We start from the raw sequence: 26023 nt of genomic DNA, 5'->3' as shown, positions 1-26023 counted from the left end.
CAGTGCCACATCCTCTTGTGACGTCTGCGAGCGACGCCATATTGGAGAAGCTGCAGCTGGAGCTGCTTTGCCGATAGGAGAGCAGGGATTACCTGCTGTCTCCGGCTCACCAGCCGCATGAACCCCACCGACCCGGTGGAACTGGCCACTAGATAGGTGGCCTCAGGCACGAGGAGCAGCGGGCCCCGCGGCAGTCTGAGCAGAGCCCGGGCAGTGCCCGCCGCTCTCTGGGCAAGGGGGAGCCATGGCGGCCCTCAGTCAGCGGAGCTCGGGCTTGGTGCAGCGCCGCACCGAGGCCTCGCGTAGCGCCCAGGACAAGACGGCCGAAGCCGACGAGGAGGAGGGCCGTCACCGCGAAGATACCGAGGACGAGGATAAGGGGGACAACAAGGAGACCCGGCTCACGCTGATGGAGGAGGTGCTGCTCCTCGGGCTCAAGGACAGAGAGGTGCGAGGGGGCCTTGGGTGAGGGCTGGTGGCCTTCCGTTAACCTGTAGGCAGACCGGGAACATCCGTAACACTATGTGTAGCCTGCGGCAGCATACCTTTTGTATATCCCCGTTGGCGCCTAGAGCATTGTGTAAAGAAGGGCACTATTGTATGGAAAGTGACGTGCAATCTGGATTCGCTTTACACTGCACAGATCTGGAATATTAGTAAACAGTGACCTATACCGTGTACACATACAGTGTGCACAGAATATCAGGTACAACCTGTGTACTCTGTACTGTGACCTGTGCCACTTTTGGCATTGTTTACTGTTGAATGCGCGCACACGCAACACTCAGATCATACCACGTCACTGTTAATTGTAACTGAATGCGTAACTATGTGTGTACCAAACCCAACATCCATTCTTGTGAGACACACTAAGAATAGCACCATTTTATAATAAAACTGGAGACATCACTTACAGGAAACTCACAAAACTAGCATCTTTAATCATGGTGTGTTGAACCACTAACATTATTTACAATGACGTATACAAGCGGAGTAACTACAGTTGAAATGGTGTAGTGGCTTGACGTAGACCCAGATTTAAGAAAAGTTAGCATCAAGACAAAGGTAGGGCTGTACAAATGTACTGCTTTTCCACAATGGGAATTTAATTTGTGACGTGTCAGTGCACTTTTTGACAGGCCAGTGTCTTATTTTACTGTTTATATTGTGGTTTGTTCTACCATGTTTCCTTCTCCCGGCTGAGTTATGCCCAAATGTTGATAATCCTGGAGTTCTAACTTGACAGTTCCAACGGACTTTTGTGACGCCGATCTCCATATGTAATGAGCATATAGATAAAGCTCTCTGTTCTCACTTCACTTAACGCTTCATCTTTGAACTTGACAGTCCACTGCCCCAGTAGGATGTTGCTTTTCAGTGCGCCTCAGCATGTAATAGGATTGAGAGCTACATTGGTTGACGGGGAACATTATCTAACGACGATTCATATAGCACAGCAGTTATGCTTTTCAAATGACCTGGTTCTGCCTATTGGTGATAAGTGTTAACTACTTTGTGAATGTAGGCAATAGAGACATATTTTCAACATATTGTTGTTATAAATAATAGAAGCAGGAACGTAATACAGATATTATATGTAGATTTAATTGAAGTAACATGGTAGAAAAAACCCGACCAGCAGCGCTGGGCTTCAAACTCATCTAACTGCTTTGTACCAAACGCCGAGCTCGGAGATACAGAAACTGTCAGCGCGAATATAGATATAATAAATATGACACATCTCCTATCCTTTAACATTAAAAATGGCAAAAGTAAACATAAAATGTATGCTCAAACATTAGGGGTATTTTGCACTCTAAAACGAATAATCACCTTTTACATAAGTGATAGAAAGCAAAAATATACAATGCAATAATTACTATCCACTCCGTTCCTAAACATTCAAACAAAATCTTTCAAATATGCAGGTGGATATTCTCCAGAATGGGTCTGGTGTTCTTTTTCTCAACAACTTTATGAACACCTGAGTGCAACAAACTAAAATTTGGTTGCTTATCTTTCTTTTGATATATTGCTACCCTGCGAAGATTCCAAGTTTGGCCATTTTGTAACCTAACATAGTTACCAGACGCTGACTTAACCTGAAATGGCCCCTTGAATTTGTTAAACATTCTATGATTTCCGCCAGGTTTCACTTTAACTAGGTCACCTTCAGATATATTTGTTTTGCCATGACTACTTAAATTGTGATCTATCCCCATGCCTGCCTTCTGCAACCAAGTTGGAACTAACTTTGTACCAGCTGATCTTTCTCTCATAAGTTCAAAGGGTGTCTTATTCATGTTTTGGTGTATTGTGGTACGATACGCCCAAAGCATTTCCTTTTATTTCTTTTTGAACAGAACGATTTGAAGCCAAAGCAAGTTGCATAGTACCTTTGACTAATCTATTCAGCCTCTCGCATAGGCCATTACTTTGTGGATTGTATAATGACGTACGCAAATGTTTCAAACCTACATGATCAAAATAACTCTCCATCTCTCTTGACGTAAGTTGTGTACCATTATCTAATAAAACCATGGCAGGAATCCCTTCTCGCCTGAAAATTTCAGTAAGTACTTTAATGATGGATTGTATGTTGATAGTTTTCATGAAAGCAACTTCTACCCACTTTGAAGTTGAATCAACTAACACCATGGCAAACTTTTCACTGTCTTGTAGTTCATGAAAAGGACCTATGAAATCAATACAGACTTTTTTCCACACGCCTTCTTCAGATACCACTTGCCCACCAGAGCGAGCATTTGCACCCACTTGTAGTCTTTTCTGACTCCCTACAAGGCTCACATTGTTCCACCCACGACTTGACCTGGGAGTCTATGCCGGCCTGGCGGTGAGTGAATGTCCCTCATGAGCCAGACCAATGATGCGAGGTCTTAGAGATTCTAGTGGTATATATTTCTCGCCTCTCACTAAAATAAAATCTCCTTGCAACTAGATCTCATCTTGTAGTTGTACATAAGCTCTAAGATTTAGTGACACTGTGCTTTGTCTAGATATCCCCTCTTTACACATTCTAATTAAATTACCCATGAGTTGGTCTTTTTTCATGGCTTCCCTCCATCACCTTTGGATATTCAAAAGATCTTCAGTTAAGTCTTCTAAATACGCAACAACATTCTCAGTTACTAACTCTTCAGGTTTAACAGTTGTGTCCGGCAACCTTGACAGACAATCTGCAACACAATTACACCAGCCGGGTGCATACTCCACATTGTAGGTAAAGTCTTGAACACTGACCGCTAATCTTTCTAACCTGCCTGAACAATTTTTAATACCCCCAACAGCCAATACTTTCAAAAGAGGTTCGTGGTCTGTTCTGACTGTGAATAAAGTCCCCCATAAATAAACTCTAAAATACCTTGTTGCCAATGCAGCTGCCAGCGCCTCTCGCTCAATGACAGAATAGTTTCTCTCACTTTCAGTCAAAGAACGAGATGCAAACTCAACTGTTTTTTGTTGTCCTGCATGTTTTTGTGTGAGAACTGCCCCAAGAGCTTGCATCCACAGTGAGGACAGAAGGTAAAGATTGTACAAAACTAGACAGGATTTTTGCATTCACAATATTTTCCTTAATGCAGTTAAAAGCATTCTTCTGTTCATTTCCCCAAATAAACACTTTCCCTTTTCTCAAAATATCTCTTAAAGGTTCAACCTTCTCAGCAAAATTTCTTACAAACTTCGCATAGTATTCCACCATGCCCATAAATTATCTCCATTTGTCCTTATCGTTTAATTCTGTCACATTGCAAATAGCACTAACAAGATCATTCTTAGGTTGAATACCATTCCCAGTAACATGATATCCAAGATAATCCACTTCTTTGGCTGCAAATACACATTTGTCTTTACGCAATGTTAGGCCGGCTTTTGAAAGACATGTTAAAACAATGTCCAAAATGGTGTTATGGTCTCTGGAATCCAAGCCATAAATTAAAATGACATCTTCGAAGAAGACCACACGTTCAATATTTTTAAGAAAATCCGTAATGATCCTCTGAAAAGTGCTAGCGGCAGAGCATAATCCAAACGGAAGTCTTTTAAATTGATATGTGCCCTCAGGAGAGATAAATGAAGTGTATTCCTTCGAGTTGGGGTGAAGCTTGATTTGATGGTAATGCGCTTCGTAAGTCAAGTTTCGAAAACTTTTCCTCCTCCCAAACCCAAAACAATCTCATTGGTATTGGGGAGAGAGAAATTGTCCATTATCACTGCCTTATTTAAACTTCCTATGTCCACACAGAAGCGCAAAGATTTATCCTGTTTTTGCGTAATCACCACCGGAGATAACCATTGTGTGACTTCCACAGGCTCAATAATGTCATCATTTTAGCATTTGTTTAATAATCTTTCTTACTTCCACCCTAGCAGACAAGGGTATCTTCTGTGCAACAAAGTTGACTGGTACAACATCTTTTTTAATTTTGATAACATGTTGATACCCTACAGTCTCTCCCAATGTTGCAGTAAATACCTTCTCATGTTTAGTTTGGATATTTTCCAAATTGTCATGTAAACCGTTGTCATTTCACTATCGATGCACATAACTGGTGGGTCAGCCCAGGGATCTACTCTGATGTTTAAGTTGTATTGGTGAAACCAACCTAAAATAGCTGGGCCCTGAGGTGAAACATAAATCTTACCATGGGTAACTCTCCCTTTGAATGTAATGCATGACTCAAAAAATCCTAGCACTCCAATGCTTACACCCGGGTATCCTTTTAAAACTACATCTGAAGTGATTTAAATCAGCTTTAGTGCAAGAAAGTTCATATAACTTTTTTGGAATTATTGTATATAACGAACCTGTGTCCACCATAAGTGACCAGGTTTCTCCATTCACCTCAAAATCTGCTTTTGAACGAGATAAAATAACATCCTCAGTATTATTTAAGTCTCCAGCAGATGTAATCATCGTGACTTCTGCTTCATCATCAGTTGCTTCACCCTTTATCATTTGAACTTTCTTATATGTATTTGTTGTACACATACGTGCAAAGTGTCCCCCCTTCCCACATTTTAAGCAGTGTTTTGTTAAGGCAACACAATTCTTTGAATCAGCCAAATGAAAAGGACTACCACACCTATTGCATGCACGTGCATTTTGTTTGTAATTGTTTTGCATTGCGGGCTTGTTATATGATATGCTAGGCTTGCCCCCTTTATTTGTTTTAACCCTTGATTTGCATGTATGAGATTTACTGATTCACATGAATCACTCTGTAATGTTGCAACATCTTGAGTATTAATAATAATAAAACACTTATAATAATAAAACACTTATAAAGCGCCTGGCTGCACAAACTGTGTGTCCCCGCGCTAACTGCTTATAAATCATCCAAAAGGTGGACCCAGAAATACTAGAGAAAGGGAGTCATATCAGCTAGCTATTTAGGGAAGAGGAACGTTTTGAGTTTTGCTCTGAAAATTCTTTCGGACGGTTCCATCCGCAATTGAAGGGGGAGATCGTTCCAGTGCTTAGCAGCTAAAAATCGGAAGGATTTACCACCCATTTTAGCTTTTTTAATGCGGGGGATTTTAAATTGCATTGCACCAGATGACCTTAGAGCTCTCATCGGTCGGTGTATAGTCAGAAGACTACCTAGGTACAGGGGGCCTTTGTTATGGGCTATCCTGTGGGCATAGCAGAGATTTTTAAAAATAATTCTTTCCTTGATAGGAAGCCAGTGCAGTTTGGTTAGGGCAGATTTAATAGAAGTTTTTCTCGGGAGACCTAACACCAGACGAGCCGCCGTATTTTGAATGCATTGGAGCTGGTGAAGGCCTTTGAGATTGAGACCTATTAAAAGGGCATTACCATAGTCCAAATGTGGCGTTATTAAGGCGTGAACTATGGTTTTTCTTGCTCCTATAGGAATCAAATCAATGATTTTTCGGAGGATTTTAAGTATGCCAGTGCACTTTCCTATGGTTTTATTCACATGGGTTTTGCCCGACAGGTCAGAGTCTATCATGACCCCCAAATTCTTTACCACTTTGGCAGGGGTGGGGAGATTTCCCAGTTCACAGGGCCACCACGCATCAGACCACAACGATGTTTCCTTCCCCACCACCAATACCTCTGTCTTCTCTCCATTAAGGCGCAGACTTGTTGAATTGCTTTCAATTCTTTCATGTACCTATCACTTTCTTCTACCACTTTTCCAATAGTGATAGCCTCAGTAAGGGTTGGATTTCTCGCAGCCCATAACTTTTCTTGTGTCTTTTTACTGTAACACTGTACAATTAATTGATCTCTAATCATGTCTTCCAGTATATTACCAAATTGACATTTTACAGACAACTCTCTCAACCTGGAAACAAAATCATCTATAGATCCATTTTGTTTTTGTGGTGCAGTATAAAACTTGTGTCTTCGCATAACTGTTTTCCTGTTTTGTGTATCTAGTGTATAATCCAAATAATGCATATTTATAAAAATAGTCAATTTCAACCGGTGGATTTGGAAGATATTTAAAAATTCTTTGACCCTCCTTTCCTAGTGCTCCTAACAATAAGGCTTTCATTCTGATAGCAGAACATTTTGTGCCGTCTAAGGCCACAATATAATTTTCAAAAGCCTCACACCAGTCATCCCATTCCATAGAAGGCTCCCCTGGAACACTCAAAAAAGGTACTGGTGCTTGAATAGCATTACTAACATTCATTTTCAATAAATACTGACGGTGCAATATACGTTGAATTGTTTATGTATCACAGCTGTAAAAGATGTGACACACTCTGTTAATGTGTGTGTGTGTGTCAATCGTAGATGCTTTGACATTTTTCCTTAGAATGTATAATAATGCTCTGTGAGGCAAATGCGAATTGAACTATACTGCAGGTGTCTGCTGTATATGATCGCTGTCTGTCAATCTATTTTGTGAGATTCTTTGCGTGCGTTTCCCTTGTGGGCCCACTAACAGTACATTGCCCTTTTAATTTTGGACAATGGGGGCGCTGTGCCTCGCGTTGCCGATCTGAAACTCCTTAGGCCGAAGGATCATTAAACTTTCCCAGCGCCTGTGCAAAGATCGGAGCTTCGGGGCGTTGCCCAGCTAAAATTATAAGCGCAGCTCTGCACATACCTTTTCTTAATTGAAGTAACAAGGTAGGAAAAACCCGACCAGCAGCGCCGGGCTTCAAACTCCTCTAACGGCTTTGTACCGAACGCCGAGCTCAGAGACGCAGAACCTGTCAGCACGAGCTCAGCGCGAGTTTAGATATAATAAATATGACAATTTTATTAGTCTTATACTGTTAGATTTCTTACAATTCTCCTCTATCCCGTACTGCACCTTTACAAGATCTCTCTGACCCAACATATATCTATTGAACCCTCTCAATGGATCTTTTATCTTGACCAGTGGTGCACCAATATTACTTAGCGAGACCTTCACATTACTCTTGCTTTCAGCTCTACTCTGACCCTCTACGGTCTTCTCTTTCAGAAATGGTCCCTCCAAAGTTATTACAATGCACCACTATCTTGAGCTACAGTATCTATTTGTATATCTGTATTTATATGCAAGGAGCTCGTGCAGATTGGTTAGACAGTCAGTGGGTTTTTGAAAGGCCTCCTGATGGACCAGGTGGCGATAGACAAGATGCTGATACTCCCCATGCTATTGTATTTGTATGCTGGGATACTGGTGCTCCTTCCTTTAGGCCCACAATCAAGCGATATCGGATCTAATATGGGGAAACAGCAGGGGACGAGCACCCCTGTATAAAATACAGCACCTACTGAAGGAGAGGGGGGGGGGGCATGGGCGCCCCAAACTATGAGCTTTACTATGCTGTAGCACAACTACAGTGGTGAAGCCCTACACGTATATCCCACCTCCATACACACCAGCGTTTAAGTTGAGGGCATTCCTTGTGTTGCGCAACGCCTTGTTGATACTTGAGGTGAGGCCACGGAATAAGGCCGAAGTGACCCAGGCTGGAGATCTATATAGTGAAGGGAGATTATAAACGTTCCAAGCTTTACAGGACACATACGGCTTGACGGCAGAACGATTGCTTACTTGCAGTGTAATAATACAAATGGTTGGGTGTGCTTGGAGATATGAAGAGCCGCAGTTGGCGGTACCATTGCAGGGATACTAACATACAGAATGCCCAAAGGGATGTCATGGCTTGTACAATCTATTCATAGAACAATCTTCCAAAGCCCGTCCAATACCCAAGAATTAATTGGAAGAAAATATCACTGATGACCAATAGCAAAATATTAAGGAGCAAGTTAAATGGGTATTGGGAAACGAGAGATTTCAATACACACAATTTAATTACCTTCACCAAACATCTCACTCTTAAACGCATGTGCGAGGAGGCATGCTCGAACTGCCCAAGATGCCGATAGTCATAGATGGGATTTTATCAGATGGTATGGTCATGTCCAAAGATAGGCCCATCATGGGAGACAGTGGCAGAAACTGTATCAAACAGTGCAGCGTTGTCTACTAGGGCTGATACCAAAACCGACCTAAGACAAATACACCCTCAGATTCATTGACCTGGCCCTTCTGTTATTTTAAAGACTGATAGCGATGACATGGAAAGCCAGTCAACCCCCCACGGTGTATAACTGGTCACATGACATTCATAAATGGGCTACAGCAGATACCTTGACACTAAACGGTCGTAAATCTGTCCGTCACTTTACGAGTAGCGCTTCAAGTTTGCAAGCCCAGTAGGCAAAACTCAAATTGCATATCCGTGGCCCACTGTATTACCAGTGTAACTAAAGCATGGTACAGAGCTGAGGTAGGGGGGGAGCCATACGATATGCAAGAACCCCGCCTCCGACTGCGAGGGCGGTCTGCTGACTCCCCGGGGAACATAGTGTGCAGTCTCCGTGGTTTGAGGTATGCCATGCCAAGCAGAAAGAAGAACTGGATAAGTTTGAACCTGGCATTCCGAGATACCATGGGGGTAGACATCAGTATAGATTTCCAGGAGAGTCCAAAAACATTGATCCCTGGTCCGGCTCCCACCGGCATCGTAGCAGCAGGAGGTCCGTTTGTGCTCCCCATAATAGAACCCAATAAAGTAGGGTAATCGTCTTGGTCATTCCGAAGTTAAGAAGACAACAGAGGTATTCATTTTCAGTAAGTTCTGAGTAACCCATCTTCCACCAGTTGGGCTGCCAAATAGTATAACTCTACTTCTGGTGCGGCCAATCTCTTCTCATCCACCTGAAAGCATAGCTTCCAGAGAGCCACTCTGTCTGAAGGTTCCCCAGTATAGCAAGATAAGAAGACTATCCAGTTTACCAGATATAAGACCTGGGAGGCTCAATCAGCAGTGCAGCGAAGATGTATAACCGGTGTGGCAGCAGGACCATCTTAGGTATGGCGATCCACCTGTAGACTGAGATCTATGGGTTACGCCAGAACAATATTGAGCCAATAAGGTCCTAGTGAATTTGCCCTTGTGGAGTAACTCCGGAGATCTGTAGAATCCACCCCGGGCACCGAATAGAGGCACCCTCACAGCACAGTGCTGCGATTGCAGAGGTTCACTGGGTGTCCTCCCAAGTCAGGTAGGAAGGGAAAGGCTCATGTCTTACGCCAGTTCACCTCACCACGGATAACTGGTGGTAGTAGTAGTCTACGGCAAAGGAGCCTTTGCCTTTCTTTGGTAGCGATACTATTACGGCCTCATGCTGGGATGACAAGAGCACGCCAGAGCACCCCGTCTCGCTAAAGACCATCACCAGTCACGGAGCAATTGCTGTCAGGTGGGTAGAGTAGAATTCTAGAGGTAAGCCATCAGTACTAGGAACTTTTCTCCTTGCCATCTCCATGACTGCTCCCTGGACCTCCTGCACCATGATCTTTGCCCCCAGCCCAACTATAGGTGGTGATACATCCGCAATGTAGCAAACATTTCCGAGTCATCGATCTCTATGCCTGCAGCATATAGCGCTGTAGAAACACAGGAAATGTTAATATCCTCCAGCGCAAACACAAGCTGGCCGCTTGGCTCCTGAACCTGGATGATGCTGATCCCTGCCACCCTTCTTGTCTTCCAGTCCTGCATGGAGCCCCTCTAAAACCGCCTCCTGTTGTCCTATATCAGAATGCAATTTAGCACTCAACACCACCTTATTTGCTATACAGTGACCACCATGAACACCTCCCTTTCAACCACCACTGACGTAGCAGGCCCCTGGTTATCAGTCCAATGTGCAGTGATTTTCTCTAGCAGGAAAGCCTAAAACACTTGGTCCTCCATAATCAATGGGTCAAGCCTCCAAGAGGGGATGCAAGTCCAACTCACAGACCACCTTAATGTGCACAGTAGAGGACAGTGATCAGATAAGTGTGTACCAGGTATTCCGCATCCAGCACCCTCTTGTATGCCTCAGGGAAGCTAATCAACTTGTCCAGTTTCACCTCCAAGTCTTGCACAGTAGAACGGAAGGAGTAGACCTTCCTTATTCTTCAGTCCGTTAGCCCCAGTGCTGCACCCAGCTTGAGAAGGGAGAGGCGGGTGCCACATGCAGCGGGGGTGGGCTAAACCTAACCATGCAAGTATCTGCCTCACAGTTAAAATCCCCAACTACTATATTTGGGTAAAGGGAAGAAGGGCTGTAAGGCTTCCAGAAATGGCACCTGGTCAGTGTTGGTGAGCATATACTTTAAGAAGAGCCACATCCTTCCAATCTAGTTGTCCCCACACTAGCACCAACCTACCCTCTGGGTCCACAACTTTCCTATGTGTTTAGAATGGCACCCCCAGCCTCATACAAAAAATTGCACCCCTTGCAAAGGCAGAGTAACTGCATAGTATAGCTGGCTTCCCCACCTCCTATGTAGCGTCCTGCCCTCGGGAGTCGTTAGATAAGCAAATTTTAGATTGCACTCATTTCAGTGAAGGGAGGTGATTAATAATTCCAAACTTTCTCTGTCACCCTCCCAAATAATAAACAAGTAATCAATAAAATGGGTCCACATCTTTTTATGTTCCAACATGTTCAGATTTTTATCTGTCCGTACAACCTCGGACTCCCACCGCCCCAGCAATACATTTGCATATGTTGGGGCAAAAGGGATTCCCATAGCTGTTCCTTGCTTTTGTTGACTGTGTATGCCATTAAATATAAATATATTATAGGGGAAACAGAAGTCGAGCATTTCCATCAACATGTCTGAATGTTCCATATAATTGACTGATCTTGATCTTAAAAAAACAACTGCATACATCCTTTCCTTGATGATGATGATGATGATGATGATGATGATGATAAATAAACGTATGTAAGGAAACCACATCAGCAGTTCCATCAAATAGTTGTCACGCCAGGGTAAATCATTGCTCTTATTCAGAAAGTGAATTGAGTCTCTTAAAGTTGAGGGAAGCTCTGTAACAAATAGGAAAAGAAAATGGTCTATGTATCTTGAGGTATTTTCTAATACAGACCCTATTGAATTAACATCAGATTTCAAATGTTTAAATTCATCATCTATTAGACCCCCCCCCCCCCCACCCCCATTGAATGAGATTTTTATTGTATTCCGCAGAAACATCACCCTAGGGTTATTTTTACATTTTTACCATTTAACTGTGTATAATGTTGATTATTTTTAAGTTGCGTTTCAGCCTCTTGTATATATTTGGATTGATTCTGAATTACAATGTTGTAATAATTTACAATTACACTGACGACATGCAGTTATTTTTCACCATTGACAATTCCATGGAATCAAAGGAGGCTTTCCTTAACACGAAGCTGTACATCCGTGACTGGATAAACAGCAACCAGTTAAAACTAAACTCTGATGAAAGAGATGGACGCATCCCACTACACACAAGAAATCAGTAAAAAAGCTTTGGTGTTCTTACTGACGAAGATTCATCTGTAAAACCTCAACTCCGAAGAATTAGAAAAATCAGAAAGCACTTCATGTTTGACACCATTATCCAAGTTATCATCACTTTAGTTATCTCTTGGATAGACTATGCAAACACTCTTTACCTGGGCCTCCCATTAGGCCTAAATCTCAGACTACAATTAGCTCAGAACCAGGCAGCCAAGTTGGTTTTTCAACAGCCTTGACACTGCCACGTCACCCCGCTGATGGGAACACTAGCTTCCAGTAGGACAAAGGGCCATCTTCAAAACTGGATGCATTATTTTTAAATTCCTCCATGAAAGAAGTCTAGCCTTTGTATCTTCTAGATATCAAGATTCGGACATGTTAACACATTTGATATGGAGGCTTTATGGCTATTGACATTTTCATTCCATAGCAGATGACGCATAAACGCGGTGGCCCTTTTCCCTACTCAGTACCCTTGGAAAGTGTTCCAGTCGCCCCACACCTTTTCGTACTTCTTGGGGTGGTGTATGCACTTGTTAACCAAGTGCCAAAAGACCAGCCCGGCATACCTGCGCTCAATAAATACACAGTAACATAACCTTTATCAGATGCTTTTATGATAATTGATTGATCCTCCTTGAAGATCACGTATTGCTTGCCACTCTTTTGTTGTCCTATTGCTCCTCCTATATTTTGATTACTTACTTGCCATTTGATTTAAAAAAAAAAAATGTAAACCATAATCTCATGAAAGAGATCAATTTTATTCCCCGCTGGCAGCTGTGGACAAAAGTGAGTGTAGTTTACATTCACTTTTGGGAATGGATAACGTGAGCTAACAACTTAAATAATCCAAGGAGAGTGGGTTGCCTGAAATAAGCCTAATCCAACTAGGAATCCCTGAAGGTTTTTCAAGAGACCCTCACTCACCGTGGTTCCTCAGCTGCATGCCTCCTCATCGGGTCGACACACAGCACCTTAATGTGGCTGAGCAGGCTCAACCTCCTCACGGTGGGAGCACAAAATGGATTACTAGCAGGATCTGTGAAATATGTGTTTAAATTACCTCCAACGTCCGTACCCTAATTTTGTGTGAATTGGAGTTTGGGTAAGGCTGAAAAAGAGAGTTGTACTTGGGTGTCATTATGATCCCTGACATCTACTGTAAAAGTGTGTTCTACATGTTTCAGCTTCCTAGGCCCAGGCAAGGTCTAGTGGCTTTCCTCAGGACCCAATTGTGACAGATCCGTATATGTCAATATAAAAGCTTGACACTATCCTATGTTATATGTTCAAATGTAAGTGTGAGTGTGCACAGTGTAAGTAACAAAGCCCCATAGGGCAACTTGGAGGCATAGATGAAAGGCGCAAAGGTCACTGTAGGTCCGCGGGCCGGACAGTAACCATTGACGAATGTGTGACTACAGTGTCCATCCGTTTTTTCAAGTTACCTATTCCCCTGTTGATTTATTTCTGGTTGTGATTGGAATTTGACTGAAGGTTTCAGCATATTTCTATCTCCCATTTTCTGGATTTTTCTTTTGCCAGATTTTACTGTGGCACATCATTTCACAAATATGTGCATCTGAAGTGGTTTGTAAAAGTTCCTCAACTTGTTTCCCACTGGACTCTCCTTCCAAAGCCCATTCGGCTGCTAGATAGCGTATAATCACTTGATGTTATAATTGATGTGGCTATTTCTACTTTATCCTTTACTTTTTTCTTTACGTGGCAAAATGATTTTTCAATTTTAATTTTCTTGTGAATTTATATAAATCTATTCTAATGTCAGCTAAGTCCAGTTCCGCATTTGGACAGAAGGGGAGCCCTTTATTAAGCACTTTGTAGTGATCTTCAGTAATGGTTTTTGAGGACAAGTTGATGACAAGGTTCGCATTTTGATTAATATCCATGGACATCATCTTATACTTTGTCTTTCCGTCTGCTATTACTTCTTTGTTTAGCTTCTTCCCGGCCTCTTTTGGTTAAACGTCCTTGTTTTTTGCCTGCTGCACATTTGTATCAGTCTCCTCTCCCTAGAAAAATCCAAGTTTAAAGGGGGAAGGACTTTCGTCTGTGATACTAACTTCGCAGTCATGAGGCTATATCTATTAACTTCCTATTATCAGAGAGATGGCATTTTTTTGGTTTGCTAATAACTTTGTTGCCATTTAACAAATCTTCCCAACCCTTAAAAAGAGAAAAGAAAATCCACTTTAACGCCTTTCTGGAAAAGTTCAAGGTGATCCGTCAAGAGGGGTCCAAGAAAAAGAGGGGGGGTCCCAAAAGCTAATTTCCCCATCCATTTTCCATAGTCTTATTTAGGCAGGGCTAAAGCAAAAACTGTAGAGTTTTTGTTGGCCCACTGAGCTTTTTTTCCCCTGTGGGCTATCTCGCTCCCTCATTAACCCGCTCTGCTCCAGTCTACCCCGCGCCAATCCCCCTCTACCCAACCCCCTCCACTCTATCCCAATCCAGCCCACTCCAATCCCCCAGACTCTAATTTATCCCAATCCAATTGCCCTCACTCCATTCCAAATTACCACACTCCACCCTCCTCTGCAATCTATCCAACTCCTCACCACCCGAATCTACCAGTCTCTATTTACCCTAGTCCAATCTACGTCTAACCCAGCTCCAATGTACCTCAAACTACCCCACTGTACTCTAATCTACCCCACTCCAGCCTGCCCCAATCCACTCTACCCCAATCCACTCTACCCCACTCCAGTATACCCCTCTCCAAACTACACCACTCAAGCATCCACTACAACCTAATCTACCCAACTTTACTCCAATCTCGACTCCAAACTATCCAACTCCCCTCCACCCTACTCCATTCCAATCTACCCACTCTACCCCACTGAACTCGTTTACCCCACTCCACCCTACTATAATCCACCCAATCTACCCCACTCCAATATACCCCAGTCTATCACACCATCCCAATCTACCCCACTTTGCCACAGTCCACTCTACCCAAATCTGCCACAGTTTATTCCAATCTAACTGACTCCACCCCACTCCAATCTACCCCACCCCAATCAACCCTAATCCACTCCAATCTACCCCTTCCCAATCTAACCCACATCAATCCACTCCACCCCACTGCAATCTACTCCTACCCACTTCAATCGTGTCTCCTCCACTTGTTTACCCCAGATCAATCATCCCTGCTCTACCCAGTCCATTCCAATCTACCCTCCTCTTCCCCACTCCACCCTCCTCTTCCCCACTCCACCCTCCTCTTCCCCACTCCACCCTCATCTACCCCACTTGACTCATCTACTACACTCAATCTACCCCACTCCATACTACCACATGTCACTCATTTCTACTGCAGTCCTGTCTACATCACTCCACCCCAATCTACCCTACCCTACCCCACCCCACCCCACTCTACCCTACTCCAATCTACCTCATCCAGTCCACTCCTCTCCAGTCTACACCCCTCCACTTCACTCCAATCTACCACAACCTAACCCAATCTATCCCACCCCAATATACACCATCTGCACCATTCCATCCAACTCCTCTGCAACTTATTCAACTCCAGTCCAGACTGCCCCACCCAACCCCTCCAAACTAACCCACTCCTATCCATCTCACTCCCCACGTCCCTTCAATCAACCCTACCATAATCCCCCATCTAACCCACTCCACCCGAATATAACCCACTACACTCCAATCTACCACAATCCACTGCACTCCTCTCTTCCCTAATCTATCCCACTACACCCCAATATATCCCACTAAAATCCACCCCTCTACTCCAGTCCACTTTACCCCACCCCAATCTACCCCAATTCAATCTCCCACAATTCAATCTCCCACACTCCAATCTAATTCCCTTCAGTCTACTCCACTCTTCCCCATTCTACTCCACTCTACCTCATCCCATCCCAATCTACCCCTCCTCATCCCAATCTACTCCACTCCCCCAACCTACTCTACTTTCCAAATCTAGCTCACTCCATTCTACCCCACTCCATGTTACTTCATTCCAAACTACCCTAATTACCCCACTACATTCCATTCAACCCTATTATAATCCACCCAATCTACTGCACTTCAATCTGTCTGACTCCACTTCAGTTTACACCTCTCCACTCCAATCCACCCTATACCCAATCTACCCCATTCCACTCCAACCTACCCCAAAATATCCTACTCCACTCCGATCTACCCAACTTCTATCTACCCCACTCCAGTCTACCCTGACTCTACCCCAATCCACTCTAACCCAATTTGGCCCACTCCAATCTACACCACCACACCCACTTCACTGACTTTTAGCCATGTTGAACAGCAGCCACACTGGTGTACAACATGGCTAAAGCACATTGCCAAAGCCAAACGCTCTCGCATAAGTGATACCTATTGGCTTTGCCAGTGCTTGTTAAACTTGCGCTCTGCAGCTGAGCTGTAGTTATGTGAGTCTGGCTGTCCACACACACCTTCGCCACAAGAGATGTTTTTGGATTTTGGCCCACCTTTTTTCTCAAAGCAATTAATTTGAAATTAGATTGTCTCCTATATTAAGCTTGATATTACTATCCTCATGGTAGCGTTTTTCGAAAATGTTCAAAGCGCTTTATTTTGTAATTTTTGTTTTAGATTGAAGTGGAAGGTTTACTTAAAATGTATATTTTCTTAAGGGTTACACGTCTTTTTGGAATGACTGTATATCATCTGGATTACGAGGCTGTATGCTGATCGAACTGGCATTAAGAGGTCGTCTGCAGTTGGAGGCTTGTGGAATGAGGCGTAAAAGTCTACTAACAAGGAAGGTAGGACCTTTAAATAGTTTGTTTCTTAACGGAGTATTTAATGTAGAAGTTACATTTTGTTCTCCTTGCAATGTCGCGCCAATTAATACGATTATCAGTCAATGTGCGCTTCGCTTTTTTCACCCACATCCCCTATTGTCTTCTAAATGAATTCAGTCAGAAGGCGATTGCTTTATATCCTCTTCTGCATAACATCTGCTGTTTATTGTCAGTTATACAGCAATCCAAAACTGTTTTTGCTTCTAGTGTTGCATGTAGTTAATATCATGCCTTCTCTGCTCCCTTTCTAATGGGGTTTAGGTCTCCCATGCAGAAATATCGTTAACATTGATGTTCCTCTTTCCTGACCTGTCGACAGCATACCCTTGACAGATCTCGGTGGGTATGGCAGCCTGTGCCATTTTAAGCCAACTCGACACTTCGTTATTCTGATGTACTTTATTTCCCACTTCTTGTCATAGGAGGTGTAATGAGTACTCCTAGTTACAGGGATAGTGGCTGCAGCTCCCCCTCATACCAAGCGTTGAAGTGGCTTCAGGCAATATCAGCACATTGTAGAGTTCAACCCTTTTAAATTTACACTCCTAGTGAGAGCGCTCTTCCTGACTGTATAATTGCCCCATCCATAGGTTCAGAAGTCCTCTCCATGGCTTTGACAAGCTGTGCCACCCTTCTCTGTTCCTTTTTCGAATAAGTTGCGCTTACCCAAGTAGATTTTACAGTTTTGTGCCCACTGGAAATTCTCCCTCTTTCAAGTTAGATCATGTTACTTTGGCAGGTTTACAACATGCAGACATCGGTGAAGGTTACATGTGATATGGTGAGTATGAAATACACCAATTACTTGAAGAGCTGTTTAAAAAGCGGCTGATAAGAACCATATTTATAGACTTTAGAAACCTTCAAAATCATCCAGAGGCCTAGTAGAAGAGGTTTCAAGCTTCTTTTTCTTTAGAAGTTCTAGCTATAAAGAGAGGAAGATCTCAGCGCTTCTGGAAGTACATAAGAATTAATTTTCTGCCAAATGCAAACTCTGGTTTGTCCATAAAAAAAATCTATGAATATGACCATTCTGTGATTGGTAGCCCGTTAGTGCAGTCGCAGTTTGATAGTGGAGGCCAAGTATAGCGTATTTGCATAGTCCATGCAGGAGTTTGATTATGGAGGTGGCAAGTCGCTTACCAAAATCTATTAAAAAGGCATGATTTTCTTCAAGCGTTAAAGATGGTAAGTACATGCACAGCCTGAAGCAGAAGTTTGGGTAGACAGACTTAAGTTCCGAATAAAGTGGGAAACCTCAGTTGTTTCCTACCCTGACTCTGGTAGGGAAAGCGCCATCTCATGTCACTGGTAGAAGCAGAAATGGGTGATTGTCTGCATGCTTTACACCTAACTCCCAGCAAGGTATTGCTTTAACAAAGAGGGTCAGGAGCTATTGTTTGACTGTTGACATTAGAATGCTACTTAAAACATGTGAATGTTTTTATTTTGCAATTATCCAAACTGTGTATATCATTAGGGCTGTTTTTAAATGATATAATCAAGAAGTAGCCTTTTACTTGATTTTAGTTTTGTGTTATTGGTGTTTTGTTGATTCGGGGAAAATACCTAACTTGAGAGCCTTGTGATTACCTTTGGATGGATTGAGTGCAAGATAGTAATCTATCGCTGACAACCCATTATCTCCTTTCAGCCTATGGTTATGCAGAGCTGCTAAAATATCAGCTTCAATGCTGTAGCTTGGTGAAAACCTGCCTGGGCGGCATCTAGGACACTAGAGTATTCAAGTATACCAAGTAGTTTTGCTGCTTGTAGCTAGCAATATAGCTACCCCAGGAAGCGCCGGTCTAAAACATAAATTCTGATAGATTTGCATCCTCTTTCTTCTGAATGTGGCCAATTCTCATGTCAATGCCCGCTTATAAAAGGCGAATGAAAACGGAGGATAAAGTTCTGCAACTGCTGAGCCAGTTTGTGTCGGAAATGGCATAGGATAAGAATCAATGGAGGGCTGGATTTCAGCCTAATAATGTGGTCTAAAAGATCAGACTGAACCCAAGTCTGGGAAGCCTGCATAGTCTAATTACTGCTCTGATCTGGCAGTGAAAAAAGTACTAGCCTGCTGAGGAGTTTGACTTTACATGCTAAAAAAGAGTGACCTGATCTGCGGAAATGTGTGCCTTGATCTGCTGACTGTAAGTCTTGTACAAGGACTACTTGACAGACTGAGTATGCTCAGGAGTCACAAGATCGCCACAGTCCAACTGCCCTGAAGGAAGCACAATGTACCAAGAGGTTTGAGAAGTCACTCCTTAGCCTTCCGATTTAGCAAAGGATGAGTCTGCATTGCGCACAAGTTGTTCTGTTTCTCTGCCAGGACTAGTTGTTTTGAGATACATTTAGAAATCAACACCCTAGGACCAACTTAGTGTATCTTGCCTCTATAGTTCATCTACTCGTAACCAATACTAGGACTACAGTTCTAGTTACCTAAGACTTTTGGACTGTTTCTCTAAACAGACACCAGTGACCAAATGCTGGGTAAACGGGACATTCTAGAAGATGCACTAACTAACTTTGCTGGGTGGAATCCTAGATGTTTGACTAGTGTTTTTTTGGGTTTTTTATATTAGTGGAGAATACCCATTTAATTTCACCGTTTGCTATGAGATTGGCAGCCAAGGATCAGTGTTTAATCTAAAGTCCTCTCTTCTGTATCTTTGTCCATATTTGATATCTTTGGCAAATTTAGCTCCAGCTATTTGGAGACCTCGATATTTGTAAAGATCCTGGAATCGACCCTACCCAAACCTCACATCATAACATTGGCTAATGTTAACAGAAATGTTGTGATATAAAGCTGTAATAATGTTTGCAGTTGTATCTTTGCCCAACAAGGTGTACAACTTTTTACTTTTTTGGGTGCATATATTTAACTAAACAATTTTTTCTTAAGATCATTTTCTTTTTTCTAAAGAAACATAGTTACCCCGAATTTACCTGCCTTATTCACAAAGCCGGTTGCACTTGCATATTATTCATCCTAAAATCACAAATGGCTTCATTTACAAATGAATGCAAGTACGTTTTTCTAAATAAACGATTAACTTGAGCTCATACATTCATCTGCGCATGTGCAGTATTACTCCACATTGGCATAGAGGTTTCCATGAGTAAATCCAATTTTAGGGGTCGTTAATGAGTGTTCAGAGCTGAAATGGTACGCTCCCAAACTTAACAGCTCGTAGTTATCACACTTTGACATCTCAACCTTGAAATAGACATTTCAAGAGCATGAATTAATAAATCCCTTACCAGGGTCAATATGGGGCTGCATTCACCTACACCCACCATGCCCCCCTTTATTTTCCCGTGGGGAAAAATGTAAAGTGCAATAGCACACATGGTAAGGCAAATTCTGCACACTATGTACTATTGCACATGTGGATATGCCTTCTGGTGGTCGTATTTTGAGATTCACATATTTCCTAGCAGGATGCCTGGAAAATGCGACAGTTGCAGATTTTCGGGTATATTCTTGGAAGACTTTGAGCATTCAATAAATCTGGAAATCTACACCCATTCGAGGCCTGCTAGCTGAGGTTTATGTATGTGTTATGTGTATTGTCCCCTGAATTTCTAACCTTCTCCACTTGCTTGGCACTTTAATTCTCGTCACTCGGAGTGAGTATAGTGCCTTAAGTGAGTAACCTGACTATTCTATAGGACCTGTACAGTACTGTGGTTCAGGACAGCGGCGTTACAGTACCCACTCAGGATACTGCCTATTAACTATTGATTACTACAGTACTCCTTGAAAAGGACCCAGACTGGCTACCAAGCCATATCTGTTGTTTTAACACTCCTAGTTGATAGAGAACAGCATTAGTGAAACTTTGATTCGTTGGTTGTAGCAACTTTGGTGATGCCACTTAGTACTGTGGCTAGTGCCCTTTACCTTCTATATTGTCCATCTCCAAAAATAGAATTTGCTTTGTTTGTCACCGATTATCCTTCCTGTAACATAATTTGTTTGCTGTTCCAAATGTATAATCCCTGAATGTCTTATTGGCTGAGAGTATAACCGTTGGTTAGCATGGTGTTTCAAGTCCCATTGATGTAACATGTAATTCTATCTACTCATGACTTTGGTAGGTAATTTGCAAATCTGATGCACCTACTGGAGATGTTATGCTTGACGAAGCACTGAAGCATGTGAAAGAGACACAGCCTCCAGAAACTGTTCAGAACTGGATTGAATTGCTTAGTGGTAAGTAGATAATGTTTTTTCATATTATGGGATATTCAGTTGCCAAAAGCTAGTTGTCAAGGAACAGGCCTACGACTTTGCACACGCTACATTAGCTTGAGGTTCGGGCCAACATAAAAATCTAGGTTACCAGATGCTCTGTCGGGCACTATGGGAAGGGCAAGACCACCAGGCCCTATAATGTCGTTAAAAAAAATTACCAGACCTAGTGACTTGGATAATCTACCTATGTACTCAAATGTGACAAGATAAAAACGAGATTTAAAGCCATCTTTATTGCTCATTCACTTTCCTAGTGAACAGAAAACACCTGTTCTTTGTCAGCTTGCCAGAACGGGCCTGAAGGCCCTAAAGCTAGCTAGAGGAGGTATCAGTACAAGTACTATTTTTGTCAGTATTCAATCAAATCCTAAATATAGATAGCCCTCATAAATTCTGTTTTGTTATACCAAATGGGCGATAAGATTTTGCAAGTCTGACAACTGATCATCATGCAAGAGGCATTCACATCCTAGCAGAAAGTTTGTGAGGGAGAATGAGAAAGCGAGAAATAAAATGTTTAATAGAAGGTATTAACTCCTTTTGTAATTTATTCATAAATCACATTGGTGGGGTGAAAACAAGAAGTTGTGAATAAGATGGATAAAGTGGTTGCAGTTTTGCAGGCATTAAAATGTAAGCATTTAGTGAACTTCTGATGATGTTGATAGTGGGACGTGGTATGTTAAGGTTGACACCAAACCTACATTTTGTTTCCTCATAGTAGTCTAATGACTTGCATTCCCTTGATTTTTGGCATTGTACTTGTTATTCCTCAAAATGGAGTCATATTTTTAGTCACAAGTTGCCATTTTTTATTACTCTGTTATTCTGGTTCACTTGTATTGTTGTGGAAAGAGATACTCTGTAGTAAGTAATGTTTAATACTGTGAATAAGGAATATTCTATTTAATATGAATCGGCATAAATCCTGCTTGTACTGTTTTCCTTTTTTTCTGATTTAGGTGAGACCTGGAATCCTTTGAAACTGCACTATCAGTTAAGAAATGTACGTGAACGACTAGCAAAAAATCTAGTGGAAAAGGGTGTATTGACAACTGAAAAACAGAACTTTCTTCTTTTTGACATGACTACCCATCCTCTCACCAACAACAACATTAAGCAGCGTTTAATCAAGAAAGTGCAAGAAGCTGTACTGGATAAATGGGTGAAAGATCCTCACCGCATGGACAAACGTTTACTGGCTCTCATTTACTTAGCCCATGCTTCTGATGTCCTTGAGAATGCGTTTGCCCCCCTTTTGGATGACCAGTATGATTTAGCCATGAAGAGAGTGAGACAGCTTCTTGATTTAGATCCTGAAGCTGAATGTATGAAGGCTAACACAAATGAAGTCCTCTGGGCTGTCGTTGCTGCCTTTACAAAGTAGTGGCCCTTGAACTGAAGACCTACCCCCTTTCTTTCATGTAAACAAGTTGTTTGTCTTCTCTTGACAATTCATGCTTTCTAATACTTTCAACTGACTCTTAGGATTCATGCAGAGAAGATGATATTGGGCTCGTTCATAACAGTGTTACAGCATTCTGCTGATACACTATACTTCCCTATTGCAAAAATGTGTTACTGCCATATTGGCATTCCATTTCTCCTTCAATTCGTGCTACCTGAGCGTTTGAACCTAAGCGTTTGTTTGCTTACTGGTATGTTTTTGAAAAGTGCTTCCAGTAAGTAAGTTGTGCATGCTTATTTAAATTATCCAAGATGTGTTTGCACAATGGTCACGTTACACTACAGTTCAGAAAGTCACAAACTGGTTTATCAAGTTTCTGCCCGGTGTAGGAATTTATCAACAGCATTGATTCCCATGTGTACTTAATAATATTTTCAGCATTACCATATGCCTCTTCTTTTATGTAAATGCCTCAGAAAATGTTGCTTCTGTAAAATTATTGTATACTTAAATATTATTTGAATTATTTTGCTTGGAAAGTTGTGTAGAAGGGTCCTGTTAATTTCAAAAGACTATGGGTTCGGGGAACATTCCAGTGTATTGTGTACATAGTTTATACTATAGAAAAATGCAATACTCCTATTTCATTTTCTTAGATGAGCTTAGACCGGAATCTTAAACCTTTTAGCCTCACTTATTTAATCTTTATTTTCCATTGGTTAGTTTGTTTACAGCTTTTGGTGACTAAGGCCTAGTCCGTTTTATAGTTATATTTGTTTACCTTTCAGTTGTTTTAAATTGTCTTGTAATCTGACTCAGTAGTTTATTCTGTACTCTGCAGTGAACATTGGAAATCAAGATTACATTACCCAGTGCTGCAATCTGTAATGTCTTTCAGTTGTTTATAACATTTTGATGGGCTTCACTGGGCTTACAGCTTGCATCTCCATATGTACTTGATAAGATCATGTAACTAATAAGGTGCATCAGAAAATCTTAAACATCTTATTGGACTATAGTGCTCCCATATATCAGAATTGTCCGTGATAACTTGGAGGCTTTTGTTCAGTTGCGAGCCATTCTCCGAGAGGTCCACGCAGTGCATCTGCAGATTAGGACATACATTTCCAACATTTGAATCTTTTGTGTTTTTAATATTTACTATAACTTTGGGTCCTCCGTGGCGCCAATTTTCCTATGTTACGCTGGTCTGTCCAGTTTTCCTTTATTTTATTTGTCTGGCCATAATTTTCATTGAACCTTTATTGCTGTCACAGTTTCCATTTATTTGTTGGCCTTTTGATTACCCGAATTTCATATTGTTTTAAATTTTCTTCTAATTGTTTTCCTCTTTGCCTTATATCAGTACCATATTGGTTAACGTTTTCAAGTTGCACCTATTTCCCTCTGTATTTTGTGGTGACCCTGTTGTAGTATCATTTAAGTTTGTTGGACTCTTACCTGCTTTGGTTCCTGTGCCTTAAAGCCATAGACTGAGGTGCAAGTGTGCAATATAAATATTCATTCCTTATAGCTTTTTCTTTGACTGTAACGTTCCGTGCATTTCCAGATATTCAATCCATGCTTTTAGTTTTTGGAAATCCATAATTTAAAAAAAATGTAAGTTCTGTTGCAGAATTATAAGTGTATGTATTTCTTCGCTTTCAGAAACACTCGCGCGTTTTTAACAAGTTTTGTGTTTTTACACAACTACATAATCTCTGCTTGACACAGATGGATATTTCCAGTCTCTCAAAGACTTTTTTTTACTGAAAACCGGAGACCTAACATCACCTGTTGTAATTAATCTAAGCATCTTTGAAAATATTCAACTAAAATTGTGGTTAAGCTGTCTAGTCTGTGTTGACATCTTGAGAAGTATATATGTTGCTACATCTAATCCTCCCAGCTATCTAAATTAAATGCATCAATAGGTGACCAGTCAGTCACTCGGTCCATTCATAATGCAAGATGCCCTTTGTTTTGGAGTCGAAAGTAAGAATGTAGTTTTGTTATTTCCTTGTTTAACACTATTCACCAAATTCTAAATAACAAAAAATCATTACACACCAGACCTTCGATGACTGATGATGGCATAAATGTAGGTGAAACGTTTGTGTAGCTGGACATAATGTCTGCTGAACGTTCTGTATCATATGTCTGTGTATATATTTTCTTATGCTGGCAGGTTGTTTTATGCCTTGAGAAACATTTTCACCAAACATAACTCTATTAATTGCTGCGGAGTCCTCCATTATTTCGATGGTGCTTATGTAGTAGGCATAAAATGAGAATAAAGCAGCTACAGATAAATTGTTTTTTTCCATATTGTTCACCTAATCGTGACCCAATGTAATATAGTACTTTTATATTAAATGGCACATTGAATTGGGTATCACTAGGATCAATGCCCATTTTACATCTCCATTCTGCGATGTTTATAAACCGTTTTCAGCAAGAGCGGTTGAGCCACTCTTATACATAATTTCTAAACAACAACAAATAATTGGATGAACTGGTTATAGAGCTAAATTTAGCGTAATCCAAAGTATTGTCACCTATTTGCCTCAATCCTTATCTTAATGAAATTTAATGAGTTTATTCAGACCGCGTTATAACAGTAACTGAGTATCCTATATATCACCAAACATTTTGGAAAATCAGTCTTTGACTTGCATTGAAGGACTCAAGCAGAATTTATTACAGTGTTGTAAAGTTGCTTAGTTATCATGGCACAGGCTAGTCCTGCCCTAGGTATATAGCAACTAGCCATGCCTCTTTTTGGGATGTAAAATATTTTGGGTGTAAACAATTGAGAGCGTTTCTGTTGGTAATTTGTAACAATGCACACACTTTAGAAAAACATTGTTACTCTTCAAAAAGTAAGTATTAGTAGTCTATTTCTTATGTCGTGTGAACATTTGAATCTTCCTTGAAGGGAAGAAAACATTTTTGCTGATGTCTAATATTTTTGTCTTCATTGTAAACAACGGACTACTGGCTAGTCACTTTCTTGGTCTAGATCTGTTTTTCATGTATGTTTATTGCAATTATGGAAGAATTATTTGAGGTGATGGTAATGATATGCAGGTTCACTATGTATCTGTAGCTTTTCTTTCCGCCGTTTAAACTGCTAACAATGTTTTTCTTTCTGCTAATATTGGCTGTGAGCACATTAACATAGTTGCACATAATTACTTTAGCCATTTTAAATGCTCTTGGTGTAATTTTTTTTTTAAAGAAAGATGACCAATTTCAATCCTAGCAGGTATCACATAAAAGTGTTGACAATTGGTAATTACTGCGGCGGGGGTGATTATGATTTCCTTAACAAGTCTTTTAACTTTCTTTTCACATAAACAATTTTTCATTATATTCGTAACTGAATTTTAACTTTTTTAAACTTGAAACTGCTTGCTCTAAATGGCCTTTTGTTTCACAATGCATAAAAGAAATTAAGAGAATGAAACTTGTTTCTTAGCTGTGTCCAGTTGTTATCCTGGCTTGCAGGTGTTAACGTTTTCTTTGTCCATTTAAGGAAAACAAATGATAGATTGTGTATAACTTTAGTTTTAAAATTTAAAGGATCCCTAAGACCTGTACACGCTTTTTATCCACACAGTAAATAAAATATTATCTGGAAAGTGCCTGAAACAGA

General features: G+C 41.3%; 1 protein-coding gene across 1 annotated transcript; it reads left to right on the top strand.

The window, feature by feature from the left end:
- The first annotated feature begins 4 nt into the window (after window positions 1–4).
- GOLPH3 (golgi phosphoprotein 3) lies at window positions 5–26023 on the top strand. The gene is made up of 4 exons (XM_086960492.1): window positions 5–448; window positions 16514–16645; window positions 20801–20915; window positions 21920–26023. The coding sequence occupies exons 1-4, from the start codon at window positions 245–247 to the stop codon at window positions 22342–22344; spliced, it is 876 nt and encodes a 291-aa protein (XP_086816618.1). The 5' UTR covers window positions 5–244; the 3' UTR covers window positions 22345–26023.

This window comes from Lissotriton vulgaris, chromosome 3_1 (assembly GCF_964263255.1).
Source record: "Lissotriton vulgaris chromosome 3_1, aLisVul1.2, whole genome shotgun sequence".
Taxonomy (NCBI): Eukaryota; Metazoa; Chordata; class Amphibia; order Caudata; family Salamandridae; genus Lissotriton; species Lissotriton vulgaris.
This window is presented reverse-complemented; position numbering and strand designations above follow the sequence as displayed.